The sequence below is a fragment of the Perca flavescens genome, chromosome 1 (genome assembly GCF_004354835.1).
Source record: "Perca flavescens isolate YP-PL-M2 chromosome 1, PFLA_1.0, whole genome shotgun sequence".
Classification (NCBI taxonomy): domain Eukaryota; kingdom Metazoa; phylum Chordata; class Actinopteri; order Perciformes; family Percidae; genus Perca; species Perca flavescens.
This window is the reverse complement of record NC_041331.1, coordinates 17,726,172-17,748,584: the sequence shown is the minus strand read 5'-3', so window position 1 is coordinate 17,748,584 and position 22,413 is coordinate 17,726,172. Positions and strand designations below refer to the sequence as shown.

At 42.3% G+C, this 22,413-nt stretch overlaps 1 protein-coding gene across 11 annotated transcripts in view; it reads right to left on the bottom strand.

The window, feature by feature from the left end:
- Positions 1 to 22,413, bottom strand: part of baz2ba (bromodomain adjacent to zinc finger domain, 2Ba) — a 69,594-nt gene that overhangs the window by 18,252 nt on the left and 28,929 nt on the right. For 6 of the 11 annotated variants that reach the window (XM_028592811.1, XM_028593210.1, XM_028592976.1 and 3 more), the window contains 12 exons: positions 14,457 to 14,636; positions 10,295 to 10,486; positions 10,043 to 10,207; positions 9,202 to 9,395; positions 7,643 to 7,855; positions 6,863 to 7,489; positions 3,973 to 4,759; positions 3,006 to 3,275; positions 1,985 to 2,045; positions 1,745 to 1,853; positions 855 to 956; positions 72 to 294 (listed from right to left, as the gene is read on the bottom strand). In XM_028592811.1, coding sequence (XP_028448612.1) covers positions 72 to 294; positions 855 to 956; positions 1,745 to 1,853; positions 1,985 to 2,045; positions 3,006 to 3,275; positions 3,973 to 4,759; positions 6,863 to 7,489; positions 7,643 to 7,855; positions 9,202 to 9,395; positions 10,043 to 10,207; positions 10,295 to 10,486; positions 14,457 to 14,634 — 3,121 coding nt within the window. In that variant the 5' untranslated portion in view covers positions 14,635 to 14,636. The remainder of the gene's footprint in view (positions 1 to 71; positions 295 to 854; positions 957 to 1,744; positions 1,854 to 1,984; positions 2,046 to 3,005; positions 3,276 to 3,972; positions 4,760 to 6,862; positions 7,490 to 7,642; positions 7,856 to 9,201; positions 9,396 to 10,042; positions 10,208 to 10,294; positions 10,487 to 14,456; positions 14,637 to 22,413) is intronic. The other 5 variants (XM_028593129.1, XM_028593295.1, XM_028593451.1 and 2 more) reach the window with 1 other exon arrangement.

Genomic DNA, 22,413 nt, shown 5'->3' with positions numbered 1-22,413 from the left:
ACAATGGCTGGTTGATTAATGGCACACACACTTATGACAAACATATTTCAGGGCTCATTTCCTGTGCTAACCTTGAGCCTCTAGCTTGCGCAGGAGTTTGACTTCACTGGGACTGGGGCCCTCGGGCACCAGTGGATCGCCCACATTAGGGGGCCGTCCCTTCCTCCGTCGGGAACCTTTGCCACCTTCGCCCGCTAACTGGCGGTCTGAACTAGGGGGGCGGCCCCTACGGCCTTCCATCGCCAAAATATGAGGAATGACCTCCTCTTCATTCAACAGGCTCCATTGTAAACCCTAAACGTACCATGGAGAGATTGGGAGTGGTGCGGAGAGGTGAAACAGTGAACGGCTGACATGACAGTTGACATACATCATTTCATGTGACTAAGAAACAATTTAATCATTAGCTAGCTAGACGAATCTGGTTGTATTCAACAGGGGTTAAAATAAATGAGTTAAATGATATATTATATTTTCTATAATAAACAGTAAAAGCTGGCTAAACAATGCATTAAATAAGAAGTACTCATTTACGAGTTTTTATATGGCCCCTCAGCACTGTGTGTATTTTCTCTATTCTGCTTTCAATTACACGCACATCTATTTTCTAATTTATCTCTTTGTATTAAAGACACATAACATGGTATTAATAACTGGTCACCTGTGGAAGTAATGTCAGCTGATTATTACATTTATCCATGCACAGTGAGAGGTCTATGAACTAGGACTACTGAGGGTTTTGGTTGATTCCTATTCAAGCCCTGACAGCGACTGCTGAATGAAGCTTTGCCTGCCGCTAGATGAAAAGATGAACAGGGATCACGAAGTGAGAGAGAGAGATGAAAGGCAGTCACCTGGGGTCCTTCTCTGGCTTCATAGAAGTCACCAACCCTTATCTTTGCACTGAAGCTAAAATTATCACGCGTGATGCCACTTATTCCATTTCTGGATAGATACTACAGAAGAGAAAATAATAATGGCGTTGGTTTAGGCAGAAAAAAATGGTGAAATTAGCCACATTGAAAAGCAACTGGGAAGCACTAGATTGGGAGTCTAAGGTTACAGTGTGCATCTGTGCAATGCTACTAATCATTATAAAAGCCAGGGGGACAAAAAGAGCAAAAGCTCTCAGGAGAGAAAAACGGTTCTGACCTTGGGGTGCACAATTCAGGCCCTTTCGTATTTATCTGAGGCCATGCTCGGCGTTTTACTGCCTACTGACTGACTAGCAGTGAGTGAATGCTACTGAGTGCACATTTTTCTTTTTGCACTACTACACTGAAAGGCAGTTCTGACGATAACCGTAGTAGAAGCAAACTAAGAAGATTATAGACTGTACTATACTATACAAATAGGGCCAAAGCTGTGCATCCCAACACTAACCATTCATCATTTTTTGGGGGAGGGGGTGGGGAGGAGAGTTGAAAAAAGTGGCAGGAGAAGTGAATCTAAGAATATCATCTCACACTATCAGGGTCATAGAAAGCGGGGTGGGGGTGGAGTGCAGCTGGAGCGATATCATAGATAACATACAACCAATCCTGATACACAAGCATTTGTTTGAGCGATGTGGATGAGCAGTGTTGCAATTATTAGCCAAAACATCCTTCCATAACGAATCATAAACCGCCCACAGTGATTCCCACTTTAATCCCTGTAACAAACTGCTCATCTGTATGCCTCAAAACATTTGCTTCTGTATCATGGATGTAGACTAAACTGCAGCGCTGTGAGGCCGAGGTACCTTCATCACATCTGGGTACTGCCTTAGTTTCTTGCCACACGGGCCGTAGTAGGCCACCTCTCCCTGTGATCGCCCAGCCACTGATTTGATTCTTGTTTCTCTCCGCCACCTGGGATTTTTTTAAGAATGAAGAAATTGTATATTTAGCAAATAGGTTGTTCAGAACAACCGTTGTGATGTGAGCACTCTAAAGTGAAATGCTTCAAAAGAGCTTTCTTTCTCTCAGCCTCTTGTACATACCCCAACTCCAGAGGTATCATCAACTCCTTCTCATCCATCACCCTCTTCCTCTTCCCTAAGCCTGTGGAGAGACAGAGTTCAACCATCAATTTGACAGAGCAACTGCCGACTGGAACCCACACACATACAGTAGCAACAGCCAAAGCCCCTGAACTAACCAGTAATCATACCTGGCAGGTAACCAAGAACATACACGTGTACGCACACTGGCCTTTCAAAACGGCATTTACCAGCATCAGGTGAACACAAAAGTTACACACAATTCTCTGAGCTGCCATTTTAAAATCAGAAAATTAAAATGCCAAGTGTGATGTATATGAACACAGGAGTGAATTTACATCACATTGCATTGTGTGATGAACAGTGTTCATTAAGAAAGGCATAAGAGAAAAAAAAATGTTTACAGTAGGGGAAAGACTGGAATAACTACTTGGATTATTCCTGGCAAGCTACACGTCTTATTTTCTCTGATCTAGGTAACCTTTCCACATTGAATGAATGCGGAAGTTAACCTTGTTGCTGTGCCAAACAAGTTGTCAAGTTCTCTTAGGCATGTCCCTACAAGACCTAAGATCTCCGGTTAGTCAATCACATCCGACCGCCTTCTTCCTGCCTCTCTAAGAGTAACAATCCCCCTTCACAGTCATCTGAGGATGATGAGTTGTTCTGTTATTCAAGAGCAGAGGCCTTGTAAGCACAGCAGCAAAGCAAACTCTGCAGTATACTATAGTTTTTCTTGTGTTACTGTATATGCCTGGGTGATAAAAAAATAAATAAACATCTGCTGTCCACAATAAGGACAAGAATAGCAGCAAAGGTCACATTCAACCAATTCACACAATTTTTTGGTTTACATTTTTATATCTTTTTAAAAACAGTTCATAACCTCTTAAATCTCTAATGTCATTCTCTTCTGCAACACTTCACAATCAAAAAATATAACATAAAATGAGAAGCTGTTACAACCGTCCTTCATCGCTAATTTGTACCCTTTGCATGCACATATTTTCAAAGACATTACCTAATGGAGAGGCTAGGCTGTAGGAGGAAGAGCCTGGAGAGCTGTGATAGGCCAAGGCACTGGAGCTGGTGACAATGGTGGGAGTCTTGATGACCTGTAGGTTGAGAGGGGAGCAGCTGGTGGCGGTGTGATTGGTTGAGGTGTTCAGTAGTTCTGGGCCTTTGGTTAGCCTACGGGGAGTCATCTCCTTCTTAGATGATCCAGACGGCAGCAGCTTTAACTCCTTCACTTTCTTCCCAGAGATGTCGCTGTCTGAATTGCTATCAGACTCTGAAATGGGAGTCCAGGACACACAAAGTGGGTATGGATCGCTGAAGATATTTTGCAGGTAAACATACAGAACACTGCGTAGTTCCAGACTCTCAGTTGTGAGGATTTGCTGCTTTTATTTCTTTTATGTGAAAGTAAAAAGTTTTGGTCTGGTTGGACATATCAAGCAATTCAATGACATTGCCCTGGACTTTATTTCTTTTTTTACAATTTTGACATTTTATAGATAGGGGTGGGGGGAAACGAAAATCGTATATATTGTGATTTTTTTCGCGACGATTTTTAAAATTGATTCTTTTCCCTAGAATCAATATTTTACATTAATTTATTTTTTACCAATGATTCACCTAAATATTTTCTATTTACACGGTACCACCGACGGCAACTACATCATATCCGTTTCCAGCAAAACAGACCGAAAGCAGAAAATGCAGAAAATACATGTTATGTACTTCTTTACAGTCAGAATGTGATGTGCATTCTTTTTAGAAATACTCAATATTATCGAATCGCAATACTTCTAGGATCGCAGTAACTGAAAATCGCAATACAAATCCAATCAGCACCCATGTATCATGAAAGAATCAAATCGGGACAAAAGCATATCGTCCCAGCCCTATATATTTTATATTTTAATGGGCAGCTCATTATTCAATTGAGAAAGTCGCTTTTACTCTTGGAAATAGAAGGTACAAACCTGAAAGACTATCATCTGAGTCCTCTTCATCCTCCTCCTCCTCCTCCTCCTCCTCAAGGTCGTCATCCTCATCATCGTCATCATCTCCCGAGTCGTCAGATTCCTTGTTAGCTGGGAGACCAGCTGTGGGGTTACATGTCCCAGGGATCCCCACTCCAGGAATTCCAACTCCAGGTATACTAACTCCAGGAATCCCGATCCCGGGCTCTCCTCCACGAAACAAATCTACTAGAGACTGTACCAGATGGTTCTGAGAGAAACCCTTCCAGGCAGCTAAAGGGTCTGCTTGTCCCAACCCTGGTGTCTGTCCCAGCCCTGGTGTCTGTCCCAGCCCTGGTGTCTGTCCCTTACCCTTAGTGGTCTTGTTCTTTCTGGATCCATGGCCTGCGGCATGGGGTGAGGTAGTGGAGGGCTGTGACGGAGGCCCAGAGTGGGCAGTAGTTTGGGTCCTGCTCGCCCCTGTGCTCAGATTGACAGGCAATGAGCCAGCATCAGAGTCACACTGAGGGGACTTGCCATGAGAGGCAGAGTCTTTGCGAGGTTTTGTGATGAGGGCCAAAGGTGCGTCCTGAGTGATGCTTTGGATGACTCCATTGGGGTGGTGAGGTTCAGGGAGCCCCAGCAGGGCACTCGAGAGGAAGCGGTTGGAGTGATTGTTCTGGGGTGGAGGAGGCGGAGCGGGTGGCAGTGGCGATGAAGACAGAGACGTCCTCTTGGGAGACTTGTTTGGCCCCTGCTGCTGCTTCTTTAGCTCAGCTGGGAACGTCTGCCCTTGGGACATGAGGGTCTGGGAATAGAGGAGAAGGAGAGAGGGAGAGAACAAGGAGAGGCAGGGAGTCAGGGGGAGGGAGGGAGAGGGAAAGGCAGAATGGGAGGAACAAAAAAAAAGGTTAGGAAAAAAATTAGAAAAGAAGTGGGACAAAGTGGAGTTGCTCTAGCTGTCAGTTTGCATCACTGTTGATTGTTTGAGCAGGTGACAAAACTACAATGCTGAACACTGGTCCAGTTAACTGTGTCTAAGCCCCTTTCTAGGAAACAAAAAGAACATAAATGCAATAACCAAAGGCATTGTACTCTGCCAAGTTCACAAAAAGAGACTCGGTGCATCCCTCTAAAATTGTGATTACTTGTCTGCACATTCGAAAAGCTCCATCATCATTATCATCATGCAGCTGGGCATGTTTGCCTTTTTTACACTGATGACAACTTTGTGTTTAAGCAAAGGCAGGTTAGACTTTAATGTTGCACTTTCAACTGGATGTGATATGAAGTGAAACAAATCAATTTCACAGACCATGAAATACAGTAACAGTGCTGAAACCACAGGGGGAATTTAGCGTGTTGTAAACTTCTCTATAGCGGTAAAACAGGAAAGGGGAAATGATTTTCACAGAATAAGCTGATCTTGAAAGGTTTAGCTTATCGATTATTGTCCTACCATCTATCTGAAGAGAAGGAGTTTGTGTAATAAAAGCAAAGAAAAACTGTCAATTTCCATTTCATCTGAACCGATGAAAAACATAAATAATATAGTAGCATAATGTGCAGACACAAAGTGTGCTTCAGAATGGTAATACAACTAAAATCATTAACCATTTTATCAACAGGCTAAACTTTGCAGCATTAGAGCAACCACTGTGTGTAACCACTTTAAATCTGTTAAAAGCTGTTAAAAGTTAGAAAACAGAAAACCATGACAACACACAGATCTTAGAAAAAGCTTAAAAAGCTATATATGAAAGAAAGTTTGATCTTTATACAACACATTTGGCCTGCAGCAGCTTTAAGGTTAAACCTGCTGAGACAGTGCAATGACCACTTAAATAAACCGAAGTAAGATGTTATAAAGTGCTAATTTGAGCCACAAAAATGGCTAACACATTTTATTAAATAAAAGTACTAAATTAAGAATTCAATTCAATTGTGAAAATATCACAAAGTAGCACTTGCTACAAGGCTGGAGGATGAAATGGTTGCAAAGTGCATGTGTTGACCATTACTTGTGTCCATTACACATTAGCAATTACACCATATACAGTAGTTATTAACTACAGTAGACAATGACACAACATTCACTTATTCACAGGAAGTCAAGACAGTCACGCCACATGTACTATAAATATAACGGTGTAATAGTGGTGATGGCGCAGTAAATAGGACACATGCCTTTGGTGTGGGAGATCTGGGTTCAAATCCCACTGTGATACATCAACCAATGTGTCCCTGAGCAATACACTTAACCCATAGTTGCTCATGACATCTCTCAATCTCTGCTGACATATACAGCAATTGTAAGCTTTTCCATGTCCAATCCCAGTTTACAACTACTGCCTCCTATATCAACTGTACAAAACAAAGATTATCTCTGATGTACAGTTGTTAAGAGTTTGCTCAAGGCTGTGTTATAATTTTAAAGAGGCCCTTTGGAACATGTTTCCCTCAAATGTTTCCCTCAAATCCCATCCTCTTGTGAATGAGAAACTTCATAGTCAATGCTCTGATTTTATTTTCAAATTGAGTGTTCAGCTTCCCCAGCAGCAGTTATGTGGCTATCTAAATGATGCTTGGATCTTGTGTTTAATTAATGTGGTAAATGGCCACCATATTGAAAGGGGTGCTGGTTATGGTGTGGTAATGATAGATTAAAAAACAGAAATCTAACTGCACATTCAGCTCCAGTGGATAAATTCATTACTGGCAATGTGTTAGGAATAACTTTGTTATTTCTGCACGCTGACTGTGCAGCTATATTTATCTCGTTTACATCTCATAGCATATTGTGTATATATGCAAAGTAATGTGTGTCATTTGAGCTGATATGGTAAAAAAAAAAAAAAAAAAAAGAAAAAGAGGCATTATTCAACTGCTTACTGTTACCGGGTTGGCTTACCTGTTTTAGCCTGAACTCATTGATCTGCGCAAGTGAAGCTTCCAGCTGTTTCTTCTTGTTGGATTTACCAGAGCCGGGAACAGTGCGCCGAGGTGGCTTCAGCGAGGACTTCTGGGAGCTTGTTGCAGATGAGGTCAAACCAAAGGGTTTTGCGGAGGTAGACAGCGGGAAAGTCGAGTGGGGCGGAGAGGGGACTGAGTGAGGCTTAGGGGAGGAGCAGAGGGAGAGGGGCAGGTGCTGGGGAGAGGAGGAGGGCAGCAGTTTGGGAGGTTTGGGAGAGGCAGTGCTGGAGAGTGCCTTTGGAGATGTGGTGAGGGCTATGGGGGAGGAAGACGGTGAAGACTCCCTACGGGGCTGAGAGAGCAGTGCCAGGGGCTTTGAGTTGGCAGCCAGGCCAGTGGACTGGATCACACTGAAGTGTTGCTGTGGGCTCTCTGTCCAGGACCTGGAGCTGTGCAGGGCCAGCAGCGCCGTTTGGGACAAGGCAGGAGGGGAGGCCGAGCAGGTTAAGGGCACAAGGTTTGGGGGCTTGGAGGAGACCTTGTGAGCCTGGGTGTCTTTCTTGTCATGGAGCTCCCCAGAGAGTGGTCTGTCAGTCTTTGCAGTTCCAGTACCTGGTATCAAAACCTGAAGAGGAAATGAAATAAAGAACTGAGAATAGCCTCATGATTTGATCATTTAGTTTATTACATTCAACTTTTTGGGCACTATTTTGATGGCATCCTGCTTTGCACCTGCACAAAAACAGATGAGATTAGATGATCTACTTTTCTTCTTTACCTTTGTTTTCTTCCTTGTCCGCTTCTCAGAGTCTGACAATTCACTCTGTTTGTCCTCTTCTTCGTCATCCTCATCGTCATCATCATCATCTTCGTCATCCTCTGCTAAGTCTTCCAGATCACTGCTGAGGGACCCGTCACTTGAGCTGTCTGAGGATGTGCCTGACTCACTGTTGCTCGCCACACAAGTGTCAGCTGGCTTCTTCCGTTGCTTCTGAGTAGAGAGCAAAAAATGCAAGAATCAGTCTCACTGAAGAATCAGTCTCACTGTATAATGAATAACATACACACACACACACAAACACACACACACACACATATATATATATATATATATATATATATATATATATATATATATATATATATATATATGAGTTGAGAGCAAAAAATGCAAGAATCAGTCTAACTGTATAATGCATAACACACACACACACACACACACACACACACACACACACACACACATACATATATATATATATATATATATATATATATATATATATATATATATATATATATATATATATACACACACTACCGGTCAAAAGTTTGGGGTCACTTAGAAATTTCCATTCCACTCCATTCCAGACACAATACCTGCTGAGATCAGTTGCATTGTTTTTTTAATCAGAACAGCAGTTTTCAGATTACATTATGTGCTTACATAATTGCTAAAGGGTTCTCAACTGTTGTAGAAAGAAGTGGCTGAAGAAATGCTTGAAATCCATGTTTTTTGGTCTAAACGTCATACCCAAATTAAAAGTAGTACAGCTCCCATATACTTTGACACTCAGGGGTGTGCCTGATATCATTGGAAAGGTGATTGATGTGGGTGTGTTTGTGTATTTAAGAATTGTTGTATTTTGTAGTTTTTGGGCTTTTTTCTTTGCACTTTTCAAATGGAAATAAAAAAAACGCACAGACATATCTGTAGAAAGAAATCATATAAAATCCATTTTTTGAGTCTTTTGGTGTCTGGATTGTTTCTGTAGTAAGCTGAGACATGTGGCTAATGCCCTGTGGCGTCTGTCACCTGTCAAATGTGTTTACAGCAGTGTATTCTAATCACTTTACAGATGTATGACTTGGACGGAAATAAAATACCTCCATTCTAGCCTCTGTAACTCTGTGTCAGTAAGGCCTAGAATCGCCCTGACACTTGTAACAAAAACTTGAGAATGTTTCCTTTCCAATGATATCAGGCACACCCCTGAGTGTCAAAGTATATGGGAGCTGTACTACTTTTAATTTGAGTATGACGTTTAGACCAAAAAACATGGATTTCAAGCATTTCTTCAGCCACTTCTTTCTACAACAGTTGAGAACCCTTTAGCAATTATGTAAGCACATAATGTAATCTGAAAACTGCTGTTCTGATTAAAAAAACAATGCAACTGATCTCAGCAGGTATTGTGTCTGGAATGGAGTGGAATGGGAATTTCTAAGTGACCCCAAACTTTTGACCGGTAGTGTATATATATATATATATTAAATGCATTTCATGTGTCATGTCTTTTTTCAAAACTGAGGAGTAAACAAAATCTCAGTACTGACCTTCTCCTTAGTTTTGTGGAACGGTTTTTCCACCAAATCTGGATTGCTCTTAGGGCTGCTACGGTGACTATCAGAAGGGTCTGACTTTTTGGATGGCTTAGTCGATGCCTGAACAGGAGCCGGACTCGCAGAAAAGCTCCCTGATTGTGTGGTGGGAGGACAGACCCCGCTGCCATTCACTGACCCATTCACCCCTAGCAACACAAACCAGATTTACCGTATTACTAATCAGCTCCATCTGTTCTGAGAACTTTGCTACACGGGATAATGAAATAGCTGGAACTAACTGCAGAATGGAAAAAGGCTAATAAAAATATTGATTTATACATGTATCTCATCAAACATGCTGGCTGTGCGAGGCCCATGCCCAACATGACTGGTTTACATAATAAAAGATAAATTAAAAGATACTGTGAAATTAAAAGAGTTCAAGAAACAGAGATTACGAGAGGGAACACAGGGGGAAGAGGGAGGTTGACAGAATCACTAAGTGAGGACTGAAAGTCATTAAATCTGCCTTGAATAGGGGAAATCTCATCATAGGACAAAGTGGATTTAGGTTGTGGAAGAAGAAGACACACAGATAAAGATGGTGCGACAGAAAGAGACAGAGACAGAAAATGCCATTACCTCTTAGAAAACTAATCAATTAATTCACATACTTCAAGACTCACATAACACATATGATAATACTATATGGATGTGTTTCATTTAAAACAAATGGAAATGTCCCTTTGTTACCTTCTACTTTCCTGCTTTAATTCTCTAATAATAACCAATTTTCCATGTACGCAACGTAACTGTAAGGATCAATGAATCGGTCTTCTGCGTAGCGCTGTACCTTTAGGTGGGGCATGGCTATTCTTGCCGGGCATCCTGATCTGAACAGGACTGGCGCTGTGGTTGGGCTGAATGTGAGGGGTGAAGAATGGAGGGAAGCTGATGAAAGAGGGTAGAAAGGCAGCAGCTCCCCGTCCATGGGCTTCAGCAGCTCGCCACCACTCTGCTGCGAGGGGAAGAGGAGAGAAATTTAAGATGCACTCCCATTCAGCCAATTGCTGCCCAAAAAAAAAATCAAAAGTCCCCGTCTTACCAGAGAGAGCTCCCAGCTGAGGGTGGGCAGCCAGAGCAGCTGACATGCCTAGGGAACCCAGGCCTCCAAACTCAGGCCTGCCTGCTCCGGTACTGTAGAGGGCTCCGAAGGCTGGGTGGTTGACTAGAGGGAAGGCACTTGACAATGTGGAGCCTATGAAGGGCTGCTCTCCTGCTGCTCCAAACAGACGGCCTGAGATAGATCCAAACCAAGCAGGGTGAGTTCAAATGCTTTCAAATGCAGTCCACAACAAATAGTTGTGTATAACAACACACTGGCCAATGAAACCAAGCAACAAAGTGGAGATATGTTCTTAACTTTTTTTTGGACTTACATTTTAATAAACACACAATGTCTTCTGTTTCGTAAAAAAAAAAAAAAAAAAAAAAAAAAAGTCCTGTTAAAGGAGAAATGATGCTGTTTGTGGCCTTTGCGTTTCCACCAAATCTTCAAACACAAAAAAATAAAGAACTGCTTCTTGACAGTAAATAAAACACAGAGTGTCTGAGTTTATTCTTATAATTGTTCTTGCTGATAGTTGTTAGTAGGGCTGGGCAACATATCGATATTATATCGTGATATGAGACTAGATATCGTCTCAGATTTTGGATATCGTAATATCGTGATGTGACATAAGTGTTGTCTTTTACTGGTTTGAAAGGCTGCATTACAGTAAAGGGATGTACTTTACTGAACCTACCAGACTGTTCTAGCTGTTCTGTTATTTGTCTTTTCCCCACTTAGACACTATGTCCACATTACTGATGATTATTTATCTAAAATCATCTATATATACATAATCATCTCCCTATCGCCCAGCCCTAGTTGTTAGTATTTAATGGAATTTAGTTTTTTCAAGCTACTGTTTCACTATCAGATATGACTGAACAGTCCTATATCACAGGATTAAAAGATGAAATCCATACAGGAGGTGAACTTTGCTTTGAACTCTAGTGTCTAAAAATAGTCACTTGCGACTTAATTTTACTATTTGTACATATTTAAAAAATCTCTTCTTCCATTAAGTACAATTTTGACATTAGTGTACAGATGGTATGACAGTTGTTTATTGCACCTTCAGCACAACTCACTGCCCTACTGTTAGATTTGTATGTTTATTCGTGTAGACCGAGAACATTGTTCTCAAATTACCTCGCTGAGCTCTTTTCATGTAAGGACCGACAGGGTGTAAATACTAGATTTAAACAGCTTTTGAAAGTGTCACTTCTTATCCACCTGACTATAAAAGAATTAAACACAGAACGACCGTCTTCTATTTGAATTAACTTCAGATTTAGCTTTCACTGAGTGCACCTAATTTTAAAGGGCAGCCGTACTGTTTCTGAGCATGACAGACTGACTATGATGCTTATGTCTACACAGTAAAACCTTCACATTTAAATGACAGAGCATTTTGTCATAATCCAATTTCAGCACACAACTATTTGTGTATTGATATTTCTTCAGTTTAGACTGAGTCAGAATATGCTGTGCTGCGTGGCAAAGACTGGATACTGTCGGTGAGAAAAAGAGTTGTGTGTATAAGGTGTAAAAAGCTAACCTCTTTCTATCCTTCTGGCATTCAATTTCAGCACAGAAGAATACTTCATCAACATCATCATCGTCATAGCATTTTCCTGAGCACAATCATTTCTGGCAGGGGCGACTGCCACGTATTACCTCCTCCCAGAGTCAGATGCAATTTGGTGTGAGCATATTTCATGCAAATTCAATTTCTATTCCAGGAAAAGAGAGCAAGCCTGCTTGATGCCTCTGCGTAAGCCAGGTAATACACATGCAAAAAAAAGTGATGACTGAAGAAAAGGAAAGTGTTGTGCATAGTGTAGATGAAAATGTCAAACTACTATACACTTGCACACACCACAGAAATGTAAAACAGAGTGACACCAGCGCACAGTGTTTTCTGAACTAATGCAGTCTGGAATCTCATTATCCAGAGGGAGACTTTACATAGTAGGGCCAGTTATGTTTGCTCTACAGCAAAACACTAATGAACATGAGTCTACAGATGCATCTCAGGGACTATTTTTAAGATAGAATCAAACTGTTTGTGGTTATGTGGCGAGAAGACAAAGCCTTACCAGCATGCCAGCAGTGTGTGAGAGTGTGAGAGTATAGCCCTTTGTGTTGGCTTCAAGGCCCCTCTCCACCGCAAGATAGCAAAATCTGCCTTTTGAATGTCATTACAATATGCTGAATATGTAGAGCCCGCCTCGCCAGCGTCAGCTAGCGGATACGAAGATAAACGACTGCAATGCAACCCCCAGAAAGGCCAGCCACAGCATTCACTTATGCCTGAGGTGCCCACCTCTTCCCCGCACACCCCTTCCCTTTCTAGGCATCTGCAAATGCCTTTTCAATATTAATGCAGGCTTCCAGAAGGCGAATAATTAAAAATTTGAAGCGAGAAAGAAGCACGGGAAAGACATACCTACGATTACCTACTCTCTCTTCTTCACTCTGTGTCTGTCTCTCTCTCGCCCCCTCGCCCTCATTTTCATTCTGTTGCAATCCTTCCTCCACTCTGACAAACTGCACCGCCTGCTTTTTTCATGTTTGGATGCTGCCGAAGGGGGATTAATTTGTTGTTTGTTGCAGTCAATCAAATTTCCACAGACAGATTTAAGTTAATTGCATCCGTGAGTTGATCCCAGAAGAAGAGAGTGCTACAGTACAAGCGCCGATCAGCTTTTATTCTCCAAGTGATATCCTCATCAATGACACATGCGCGCTCACACTGAGTCCGTGCTCATTTATATGCTTTTTCCTTCTAAAGTGTTAAATGCCTTCACAGTCTGGGATGAAACTATATCTCTGCAATACGTTAATAACTGATGTTGCCTGCTCATACAAAATACTTGACATATTCTTGTTGTTCTGTTTGAGAATGCTTTTCCTTTTAATTATGACACTTGGATCTGGGAAAGCAAATGACACGACTTCAACTCTTTTGGCTTATTTGTATGTATACCTATTACAGTCTACACAATGGACGAGGTATGAAATGGAAAAGAATTGGCTTGCTTAATACCCCACATAGCGCAGCAGAAGTTCAGAGCTAACAGTCTGCCTCTCAGCATTTCATTTGACGCTCAGTCCAAAATCGCTTATCTAGAAAATCTGAGCACACGTAATGGCACAGAGGGATAAGAGGGATGTATAATGCATAAGGAGGAGATGCTCCTAATGGCTTCTTCTTTGGGGCAACACTGAGGAGATGGAGGACAAAACAAGAGGCTTTTTTTTTTTTGCTCTCTCCTTCCTCTTCTCGTAACGGACAGAAAATACAACAATCATAGAGAATATGATATTCCGTGCTAAGCGCAATCTTGTTTTTTGTGTGTGTATGTCTCTCTGTGTGTGTGTGTGTGTGTGTGTGTGTGTGTAAAGTAGGCTTATTGAAAAAGAGCAAGACATTAAGAAATGAGGAGAAAGAGAGTATGAGCAAATGATTCACTCACTCTCACAAGGGATATTTGAAAAGCACACAAAGCTACAAACACGTACACACAAATATATACACACTCCTCTTTGCCTAATGGCTTTGACCAATACATAGAAAAGAGGCTGGATGCTGGACAGGGCTGACTAGACACTGAGTGGCTGACAAATGTTAAATCATGCAGGCAGAGGGTCACTCTCTCCTTCTCTCTCCCTCTCCCTCTCCCTCTCTCTCTCTCACACACACACACACACACATGCAAAGTGTCATGCTGAGCCTGACTCTGAGGCAGCTGGAGCCAGAGAGCTGAAGGTTGTCAGGAGACATGGTGAGGCATGTGTGTGTTTCTCACACAAAAGAACCCCCTAATTGTTTGGGATTCATTAATGCAGCAGCTTTTCAATTGCAACCCAAGCTGTCAGGAAAAAAAATCCTTGTAGCTGGGAGAGGTGTATTCACACAGGCTGCTAAATAACTGTATAATTAATACAGGAGGAAACTCATTTTTCAAGGTAAAGAAATGAAGAGGATTCTGAATGCTATCAAGACATGAAGGTGACCATATTTGGCCTGTTTTTTGTTTGTTTTTTGGTTATACTTGGAAACTGTTTGCAATGTGTCCTGGTATTTCTCTCTTCCTGTGTACACATGGTTTTTGAGAGACGGAAGATCGACAGAGGGAGGAAAAGTGCTTCTTACCAGAGGTGCTGAGGGTGGATCCCAGTGCCGAGGGGCTAGGGGCCAGGCTGCTTTTAGAGTGGGGAGCAGGGGATGATGAAGAGGAAGAAGAGGAGGAGGAGGAAGAGGCCGCAGGGGAGGAGGTGCGAGCAGCAGACAGGGTGGGCGCAGGGGAGGCCAGCCGCTCTCCAGACTCCATATCTGTCAAACACAATCCAATCAGCAGGGTTACAATAGTAAAGCGCACACACACCCGAACACTCACAAACACACACGCTTAAACACATACACACAAATGCATATTGTCACACCTACACAACATGTTCTAGCAAGCGCACGCACACGCACACACACACACACACACACACACACACACACATCTCCTGACACTTTTCCTTTCACATCTCACTTCCCTTGAACAATATTTCTATTTAGCCATGCTCACTGGCTCCCAGCCTCCATTGATTCTATATAGGGTAGGAAGGAGAGGATGACGTCTTTAAGGACTCTGATGCCGGACAACAAAGCCAGTTTTACCATTTTGTTGCAAGACAATGCCGGTGCTGAGAATGTGTTCTGCAACAAGACAGTCATTTTGCGGAGGTTAAAGTGAGATTTTTGGAAGGACAAAAACAAAATGTTTCACTTTTCTTCGTCATTCTCTCAGACACACAGAGGCACACATGTGAAAACAAGCTCTCTCTCTCACACACACACACACACACACACACACACACACACCTGTGTTCCACAGCCAGGATCCCTTTACATCTCCTTAATGAAAAAGAATGACATTTAAATATAAGAGCTCTTTGAGGCCTTTAAAGACAACATTGCTCCCTGAGTCCTTTCAGTTTAAACTAGAACTAAATGGAGAGGCTTTTAGCTGATGGGTGCATTAACTAGCACAGCTTTCCATTATCAGTCTCACAGAGTCACCATGCCAGCCATTAACCAACCAACAACATAAACCCTAACGAGAAACATTGGCCATTTTGCATCCAAATATTTTCCTTGCATTATTCAACTTTAATCCCCTTTGCTTACAACTGAGAGCACAATGTTGCTGTGCCCACACAGCCGCTAACTTGTGCAGCCAAATAAATACAAAACAGTTTCAAAACACATGAATTTGCACACACACGCGCGTGAACACAGACTTACACATTCCAACCCCCGCTGCAGACAGACACACAAAATCACCTCCCCTGTCTATCACATCAACCTGACTCTTTTTCTCTCTTCTCCTTTTCCATATCCCTCTGCCTGACACTAATCCAGGACTGAAAATCCCCTTCAAAAGCACAGTTTGCAGATTGTGTTTTACAGGCAGGCTTTGTTATTGTGTCATTACACATAAACAGTCTCTGCCTCCATCTCTCTTTCCTTTCCTCTCTCCTGCCACCCCTCCGCCACCCTCCCTCCCTCTCTCCTCTGCAGTGGGAGCAGAGCCACTGATTAAATCTCTGAGACAAAAGCTGCTATCCTCTGAATATCAAGTATCAGCCTTTCGCCAGGAGCAACACTGACAAGAGAGAGGGAGAGTGGGAGAGGGAGAGAGGGAGAGAGGGAGAGCGAGAGGCACGGATGACAAGAAAACCTGCTGCAGTCCACGGGGAGGAGGCTGGTGTGCCACCGGACTTGGGCAGCCATGACTGCCGTTGCTGCAGTGAAAAGATGGTGGTTGTGTGATAATGAGCAAGGTCAAAGGTCCTACTAGTGGCCTCTCACGTGAGGTGACAGCATGTGGGTTAAAGAAACACATTATCAGCCTGAATGGCAAATAAATGAACGTTACATATTAGTTACAAAATACATTTCTGGCTGAGTGAAGATGAGGTGCTTCATTGTAATCTTAACCAAAAAACTGCTACCTCTGCCACATTTTGCTGCATGAATGGCCGTCACACTCTGTGCTCCTTCGCTTCAGCTGTCACCCTTTAAATGCCAGGTTATGGTGAAAATAAGGCGGAAAAAGGATTCTTTCACAAGATTTGAAGAAGAAGAAAAAAAGGTTCATGCTGACAATTAATGTAAGTACCATTAAAAGTGTGAGAGAAGCTGCGGCCCTTCATAATTATCATAATGCACACGAAAACAAAAGGCTTGTGTCTCAGAGGATGAGCAAGCTTATGTGGTGTCAGCTGGTAAGTGAAGCGGATCATTCCCTACCTTTCATAGGGAAGGGAAAAAAAAACAGAGAATGAGGGAGAGAAAGATATAGAAAGATTGAGGGCGAAAAAGGATAAGCAAGATGATACTCTCTGATTTTGTTATGGATAAAAAGACAGAAGAATGAAAAAGAGTGTGGAAGATGAAGGACAGGCTGTAAACCATTCCTGTCGTTTCTCAATATCTGCACTTAATGTCTCGCCTTGTCAAAACGTGATGATGTGAACAGAATTGATTTCCCCCCTAACAAACAACAAAAAACCAATCCCTCCTTTGCAGAGGTGTAAAGCAGAGCTACCCTCCCCCTCATCTCCTCTCATCTCTCACACTCTCTCAAAGGGCCTCTTTCTGGGATGAGAGATGGAGAGAGAAATGACGGGGAGGGGGACGGGGGAGGGGGACGGGGGGGGGGGAAGTCCATCTTCCTCCGACAACTACAAACTGATCACTTAGTGCAATTAAATCTAATAACAATAATAAGATTGAGCCTAGCAATGTACCACCAAATGCACAGCCACAACAATGATTGCAACAATAATGGAGCGCCAAGGTATTTAAGGATCCAATCCTGACTTAATTATGAGAAATTAAAATGGATTTAGCATCAGAATTAGCTTGATTTTATAGGTAATTAACGGCACACTACAGTGGCGGTATAAGAAGGCAAGCGTTATAATCTCCGTGAACGGCTAAATCAATTTGACTTGAACAACACCAACCAATCAACGCGGAGCGGTGCAACCAGAAACAGCAGGTCTCGCAGATGCAAGGAGAGGGAGAATTTATGCTAATGGCTGAACTATGATTTATAAGATGTGTTCCAGCGCCGGATTCAGAGTCACGTCCACAAATACAACACAGCGCCCAGCTGTCAACGCATGCAGCTAACAGTGGCTGGATGCAACGACCCTTCAGGAGATAGTGTAGCTATAAACAGCTCTGCGGTTTTATGATTGCATGTGGCCTTCATATAGTAGCCTTCACTTGTCAGTAGCATCTGAAAGGAGGGCAAAATTGTATAAAGGAGAGATAGAGTGCGTGCATTCGGTGGTGCTGTAATGGCCTGTGCTGCTTGGTATGTGGCCTTACATCATACATATGTTTTGTGCTGTTGTGGGTCTGTGTTGCGTGTATGTGGCGGTGCTTGGTTACGTGTGCAGCGGTTTTACAAAAGACTGCCATTGCGTGTGCCTATACAAGTGTGTGTGTGTTTGTTTATGTGTGTGTTTGTGTCACAGCCTCAAACTATTCAACCCCCTGTGTGTCTCGCTCCTGCCCCTTTCCTTCTTGCCCCTTCCACACACACACACACACACACACACACACACACACACACACACACACACACACACACAGTAACAGATGGCTGATACTAACTGAGATAATCCGCCAACAGAGTCATCAGCATGGATCAGTGGTAATCAGAGTGTGGACACAATGTCTCTTCTCCAGCCGTAATGGAAGGAGCGCCTGGCGCAAGAGAAGGGAAATGCATTATTCCCCATGATGCCCTGACCCCATTCAAAGACACGCGGTGGCTCCCAGCTCTCTTTCTTTTTTCTCCTTGCCGCAGCCGACAAAGACTGTATCATCGCTGCTGCTTCCGCAACATTCACCGTCTTTTATTGTCCAACACAGACCTCTATTAAGTTGTGTCCTGCTCTGAGCAGCTAACAAGAGAAATGTCAACATAGCAAGTGTGTCATGATGAAGGTTGCTGGTGAAGAAGGGGATTGGAATCATGATTGGAATGAGTAATCCACCATTAGCACTTCTTGTTTAATCAGTGTATGGGAGTCAGAGCTTTTTTTTTTTTTTTTTTTTTACACTTTGCTCTGAACAAACTATTTACTATTGACTTGTTTTTATATTACCACTTCCAGTAAATAATTAGGTTCCTTCTGAGAACTGATAATACGTGTCTAGTATCCAGAAGGTCTTCAGTTCTCATATATCACTTAGAACTAAAAGGCACACACACACACACACACACACACACACACACACACACACACACACACACACACACACACACACACACACACACACACACACACACACACACACACACACACAAAGGTACTTTCTGTTGCAGGTGTGTTTGTGAAAGTGAGTGCATTGTCACTGACTCTGAACCAGCAAGAACATCTTTTATTTCTGACCTTGTGTAGCTGTTCCTCACACTGCTTGAACTTCCCATCTTTGTGTTTATGTATGTTTGTGTGGGTGTGTGTTTTCGTCGACACGACATGTGCATATGGATGTGGATGTTTGTACTTTGCATGCTTGTTGGCAATGAACACTAACTGAGCAAGATCATCTTGCTTACAGCAGAGTGCACGCACAAGCTTGCTTGACCCTTTTTCTCCTCCCTTCATCCCTCCCTGCTTGCGCGCACACACACACACACACACACACACACACACACACACACACACACACACACACACATACACATACACACACACACACACACACACACACACACAGTCAGCCAGGAAATGACATAACCAGGCGTCTTGGCAAAAATTAAGTGACAACCTTTGTCCAGTGTCAAACGTCAACCTCAGAGAACATTTAAAGAGACAGTATGAACTGTGTGGTATCATGCCACACCTTCTGTTTGCAGAATCTGAAAGGTCATAACAGAAATAGTGTTTTATTCTTGGGCTGTTGGTTGATCATTTGGTCTATAAAATGTCCGAAATGTGTGAAAGATGTCCATCACATCACAATTTGGTAAAACCCAAGGTGATGTTGTCAAATTGCTTATGTTGTGTTTGAAAATGACTAGGCTAATCGCTCAAGCTCTATTTAAGGGTGTTATAGCACTGTAGCACTTCATGAAACTTTGGAAAAAGGCCTTAGTCTTACTCAATTGCAATTCATGAAATATAGAATCTATAAAGAATTACTGAATCGTGATATTAAATAGGATATTTGCAGAACTGCGTAAGTGCCTAGTAAACCGACTGTGAATTGAGCCAAGGCCTGAAAGGAGTACAAAGAGACAGCATGCCCCAGTGTGGCCTGTCTAGGTGACAACAACTAGAGTGACTCAGACCCCTCCCTCCGCTCTGCTCCTGCCCAGTGACAGATGGCAGAGCAGGACATGTAGGGGATGGGCACCATCTCTCACCCCGCCTCAGCTAGCCTTGGCAGTGGTGCTGGCCACAGGTCTTATTACAGCCACACCACTGCCTGCCTGCCTGCCTTCCTCCATGTAACACTGGAGCTTACCACACTACAGCTGCTTACTGCCTGCCAGGGCAAAAAGCTAATGATATGGTACTGTGTGTCGCAAATGGTAGAATGTGGCATTAGCACTGAAGAGTTTCCAGCTTTGGTATTACCTAGGCGTAAAACACACACATGCGTATCCATGTCACTGTAAAAGGCTTTAGATTAAAAAAAATGGCACGCTACACACATATTCTGTATATTTTTGAAATGACAAGAAACCAGCTCTTACCAAATAGCTTTATTTGCCTTTTCAAGCATACCGTAGATGCCAAAGGCTGGAATCAACACCCCTACTCACCATCCGTCTTTGCTGGGTTCCCAGTGGCAATAATGTGATTTTGGGACATGGTGATGACTCGGTGGAGAGGAATAGGATAGGCTTGTCACTTGTGTTTGATGTCAAACCTATGTGTGACAGAATAGTGTTACTCAGCTCAACCTGACATAGCGCTACTCCCATTTCTTTCTGGTAGTGAGTGTGTGTCCGTGTGCATGTGGTTGTTAAAGAGCATCTGTGTGTAGGCTATGTGCATCTGTGTGCACACAAGCAAACCCATAGGCACCATTCTAAGTATCATAAAGTAAGCTCAATAAGAAAATTTCCATTTCTTATGCTCATTCGCATCTGCATCCAGCCAGAGCTAATTATTCTCCCCATGGTAACCTAGCAGGGTCTTCACATCAAAAAACCAGAAGTGTATATCAGGCAATCATCCCTGATGAATCTGCCCTTCTCCCTCTGCTCGCCACTCACACTCATCTGCCAGTCTCACTGCTCATTGCGGGGTTTTTTCTGCAAACTGAACCAGATCTGTTCACTACTGGCTGCATGTGTCTACAAGAGTCCATAATGACTTTCGAGCAGTTTGGAAGCACAGAATAACACCATCTTGATGCTTCAGAGAATAACACATACATTCATGCACATGTACGCACACTCACTCCGGCATTGAAGGCACGGTGAGGGGTAAACCAATGCCTGTTAAGGTTAATTACCATTTAGATTACAGACTGTAGTATTTTACATTTCCCCACTCCAATTTTCACAACGGAGCTTCATTGTATGTAGCTCAATGCAAAAAGCCAAACTGATGATTTGCAAAAAATTTTTGCCTGAGGCCTTTAACATTGAGCTTAGTGCATACCTCACTTCACAAACTACATCCCACATATTAAAATACAGCAGCTAAAATTCTCCAGTAAGACATTTGCAGACGTTTGCAAAATGGTGTAGTATTAAATCAAGTGAAAATGCATTTTTAATTATGTCATATTATTTACAGCGACACTGCCCAGATTAGTACCACTACAATACTGTAAGTGCTGTAATACCAACACGGTACTTTTGTGTTTTGAGTCGAGAGAAAAAAAACAGCACAGTAAGATTGATGCAGAACAGGCGAGCTGCAGTAAATTGATGCTTTAAAGCAACAATCACTTAATGTGTTTTAGCTGTAAATCTCCCTTACATTAAGTTGCTGTAACCAGAAATATCCAAAGGTATCAAAATAAAATGTTCATGTAATCAAAAAAGATTCACTACATTTAAAGGAAAATGTTTTGCTTGGTGCTATTTACTGTATATGATTAATAACTTGATTGCTGCGTTTTTTTGGAATGACTTCTTAACATGTAGTTTATCATAAGATTCCTGAAATTACTACAATTCAACAGCAAAAAATGTATTTATTTATATATAAATATTTGAAATGATGTACTATCTTACTTATTTAAATTGTGTGCCTTTCAGCTCATTTCCGGTATCAATGCATTCAGCATATGCAGTATATAAAAGTACACAAACGTTCTGATATAAACCATGGATTATAATAGTTTAGTGTGATTTCCTGCGTAAATCTAAATAAGATATCCCACATTCTGTGAACTGCACATATTTAAATAAATGCAGGAAATACAAAAACGCATAAAATGGAACAACAGGAAATAGCATCAGTTATCAGGGAGTATCAAGGAAAGAGGGGGGAGAGGGAGAGAGAGAGAGAGAGAGAGAGAGAGAGAGAGAGAGAGGGCAGAAAGAATGAGCGCAGATATGCATAATGCAAATGACATGCATGTCAAATGGCAAAACAAACTGACAGTGACAGAACAATGGAATAGCCAGAGACAGCGAGCCTTGCTTGAGCAATTGTTGAAGCCCCCTCTGTCCATTTCCATGGGAAGAAACCATTTAGAGTCTGTTCTGTTCAACTGAAACTTTACTTGCAGGAGATAGCTGATATCACTGTGCAAATGTGACAGAATTCAGATAAGTGGTGTGATGGCAGAAATACTGTAGCTTATTCATGACTACCATATACAAGAGCCTGGTTTGATACTGTTCCTGACACACATAATGTGGAATTGGACAAAAAAGAATAAGTAGTACATGTACAGTCACAGACCCTAATTTGTACAACTCCCCTCAGCCACACAAAGAATAGCCATATAACTTGTTGGCCAAACTGTACAGAAAAAAAGGTATCCGTAAAATGTTTCCAGATTTATCCTCTGCAATGTGACATACTTTGTGATAATTCACTTTACAGTAATTCACCATTATGGC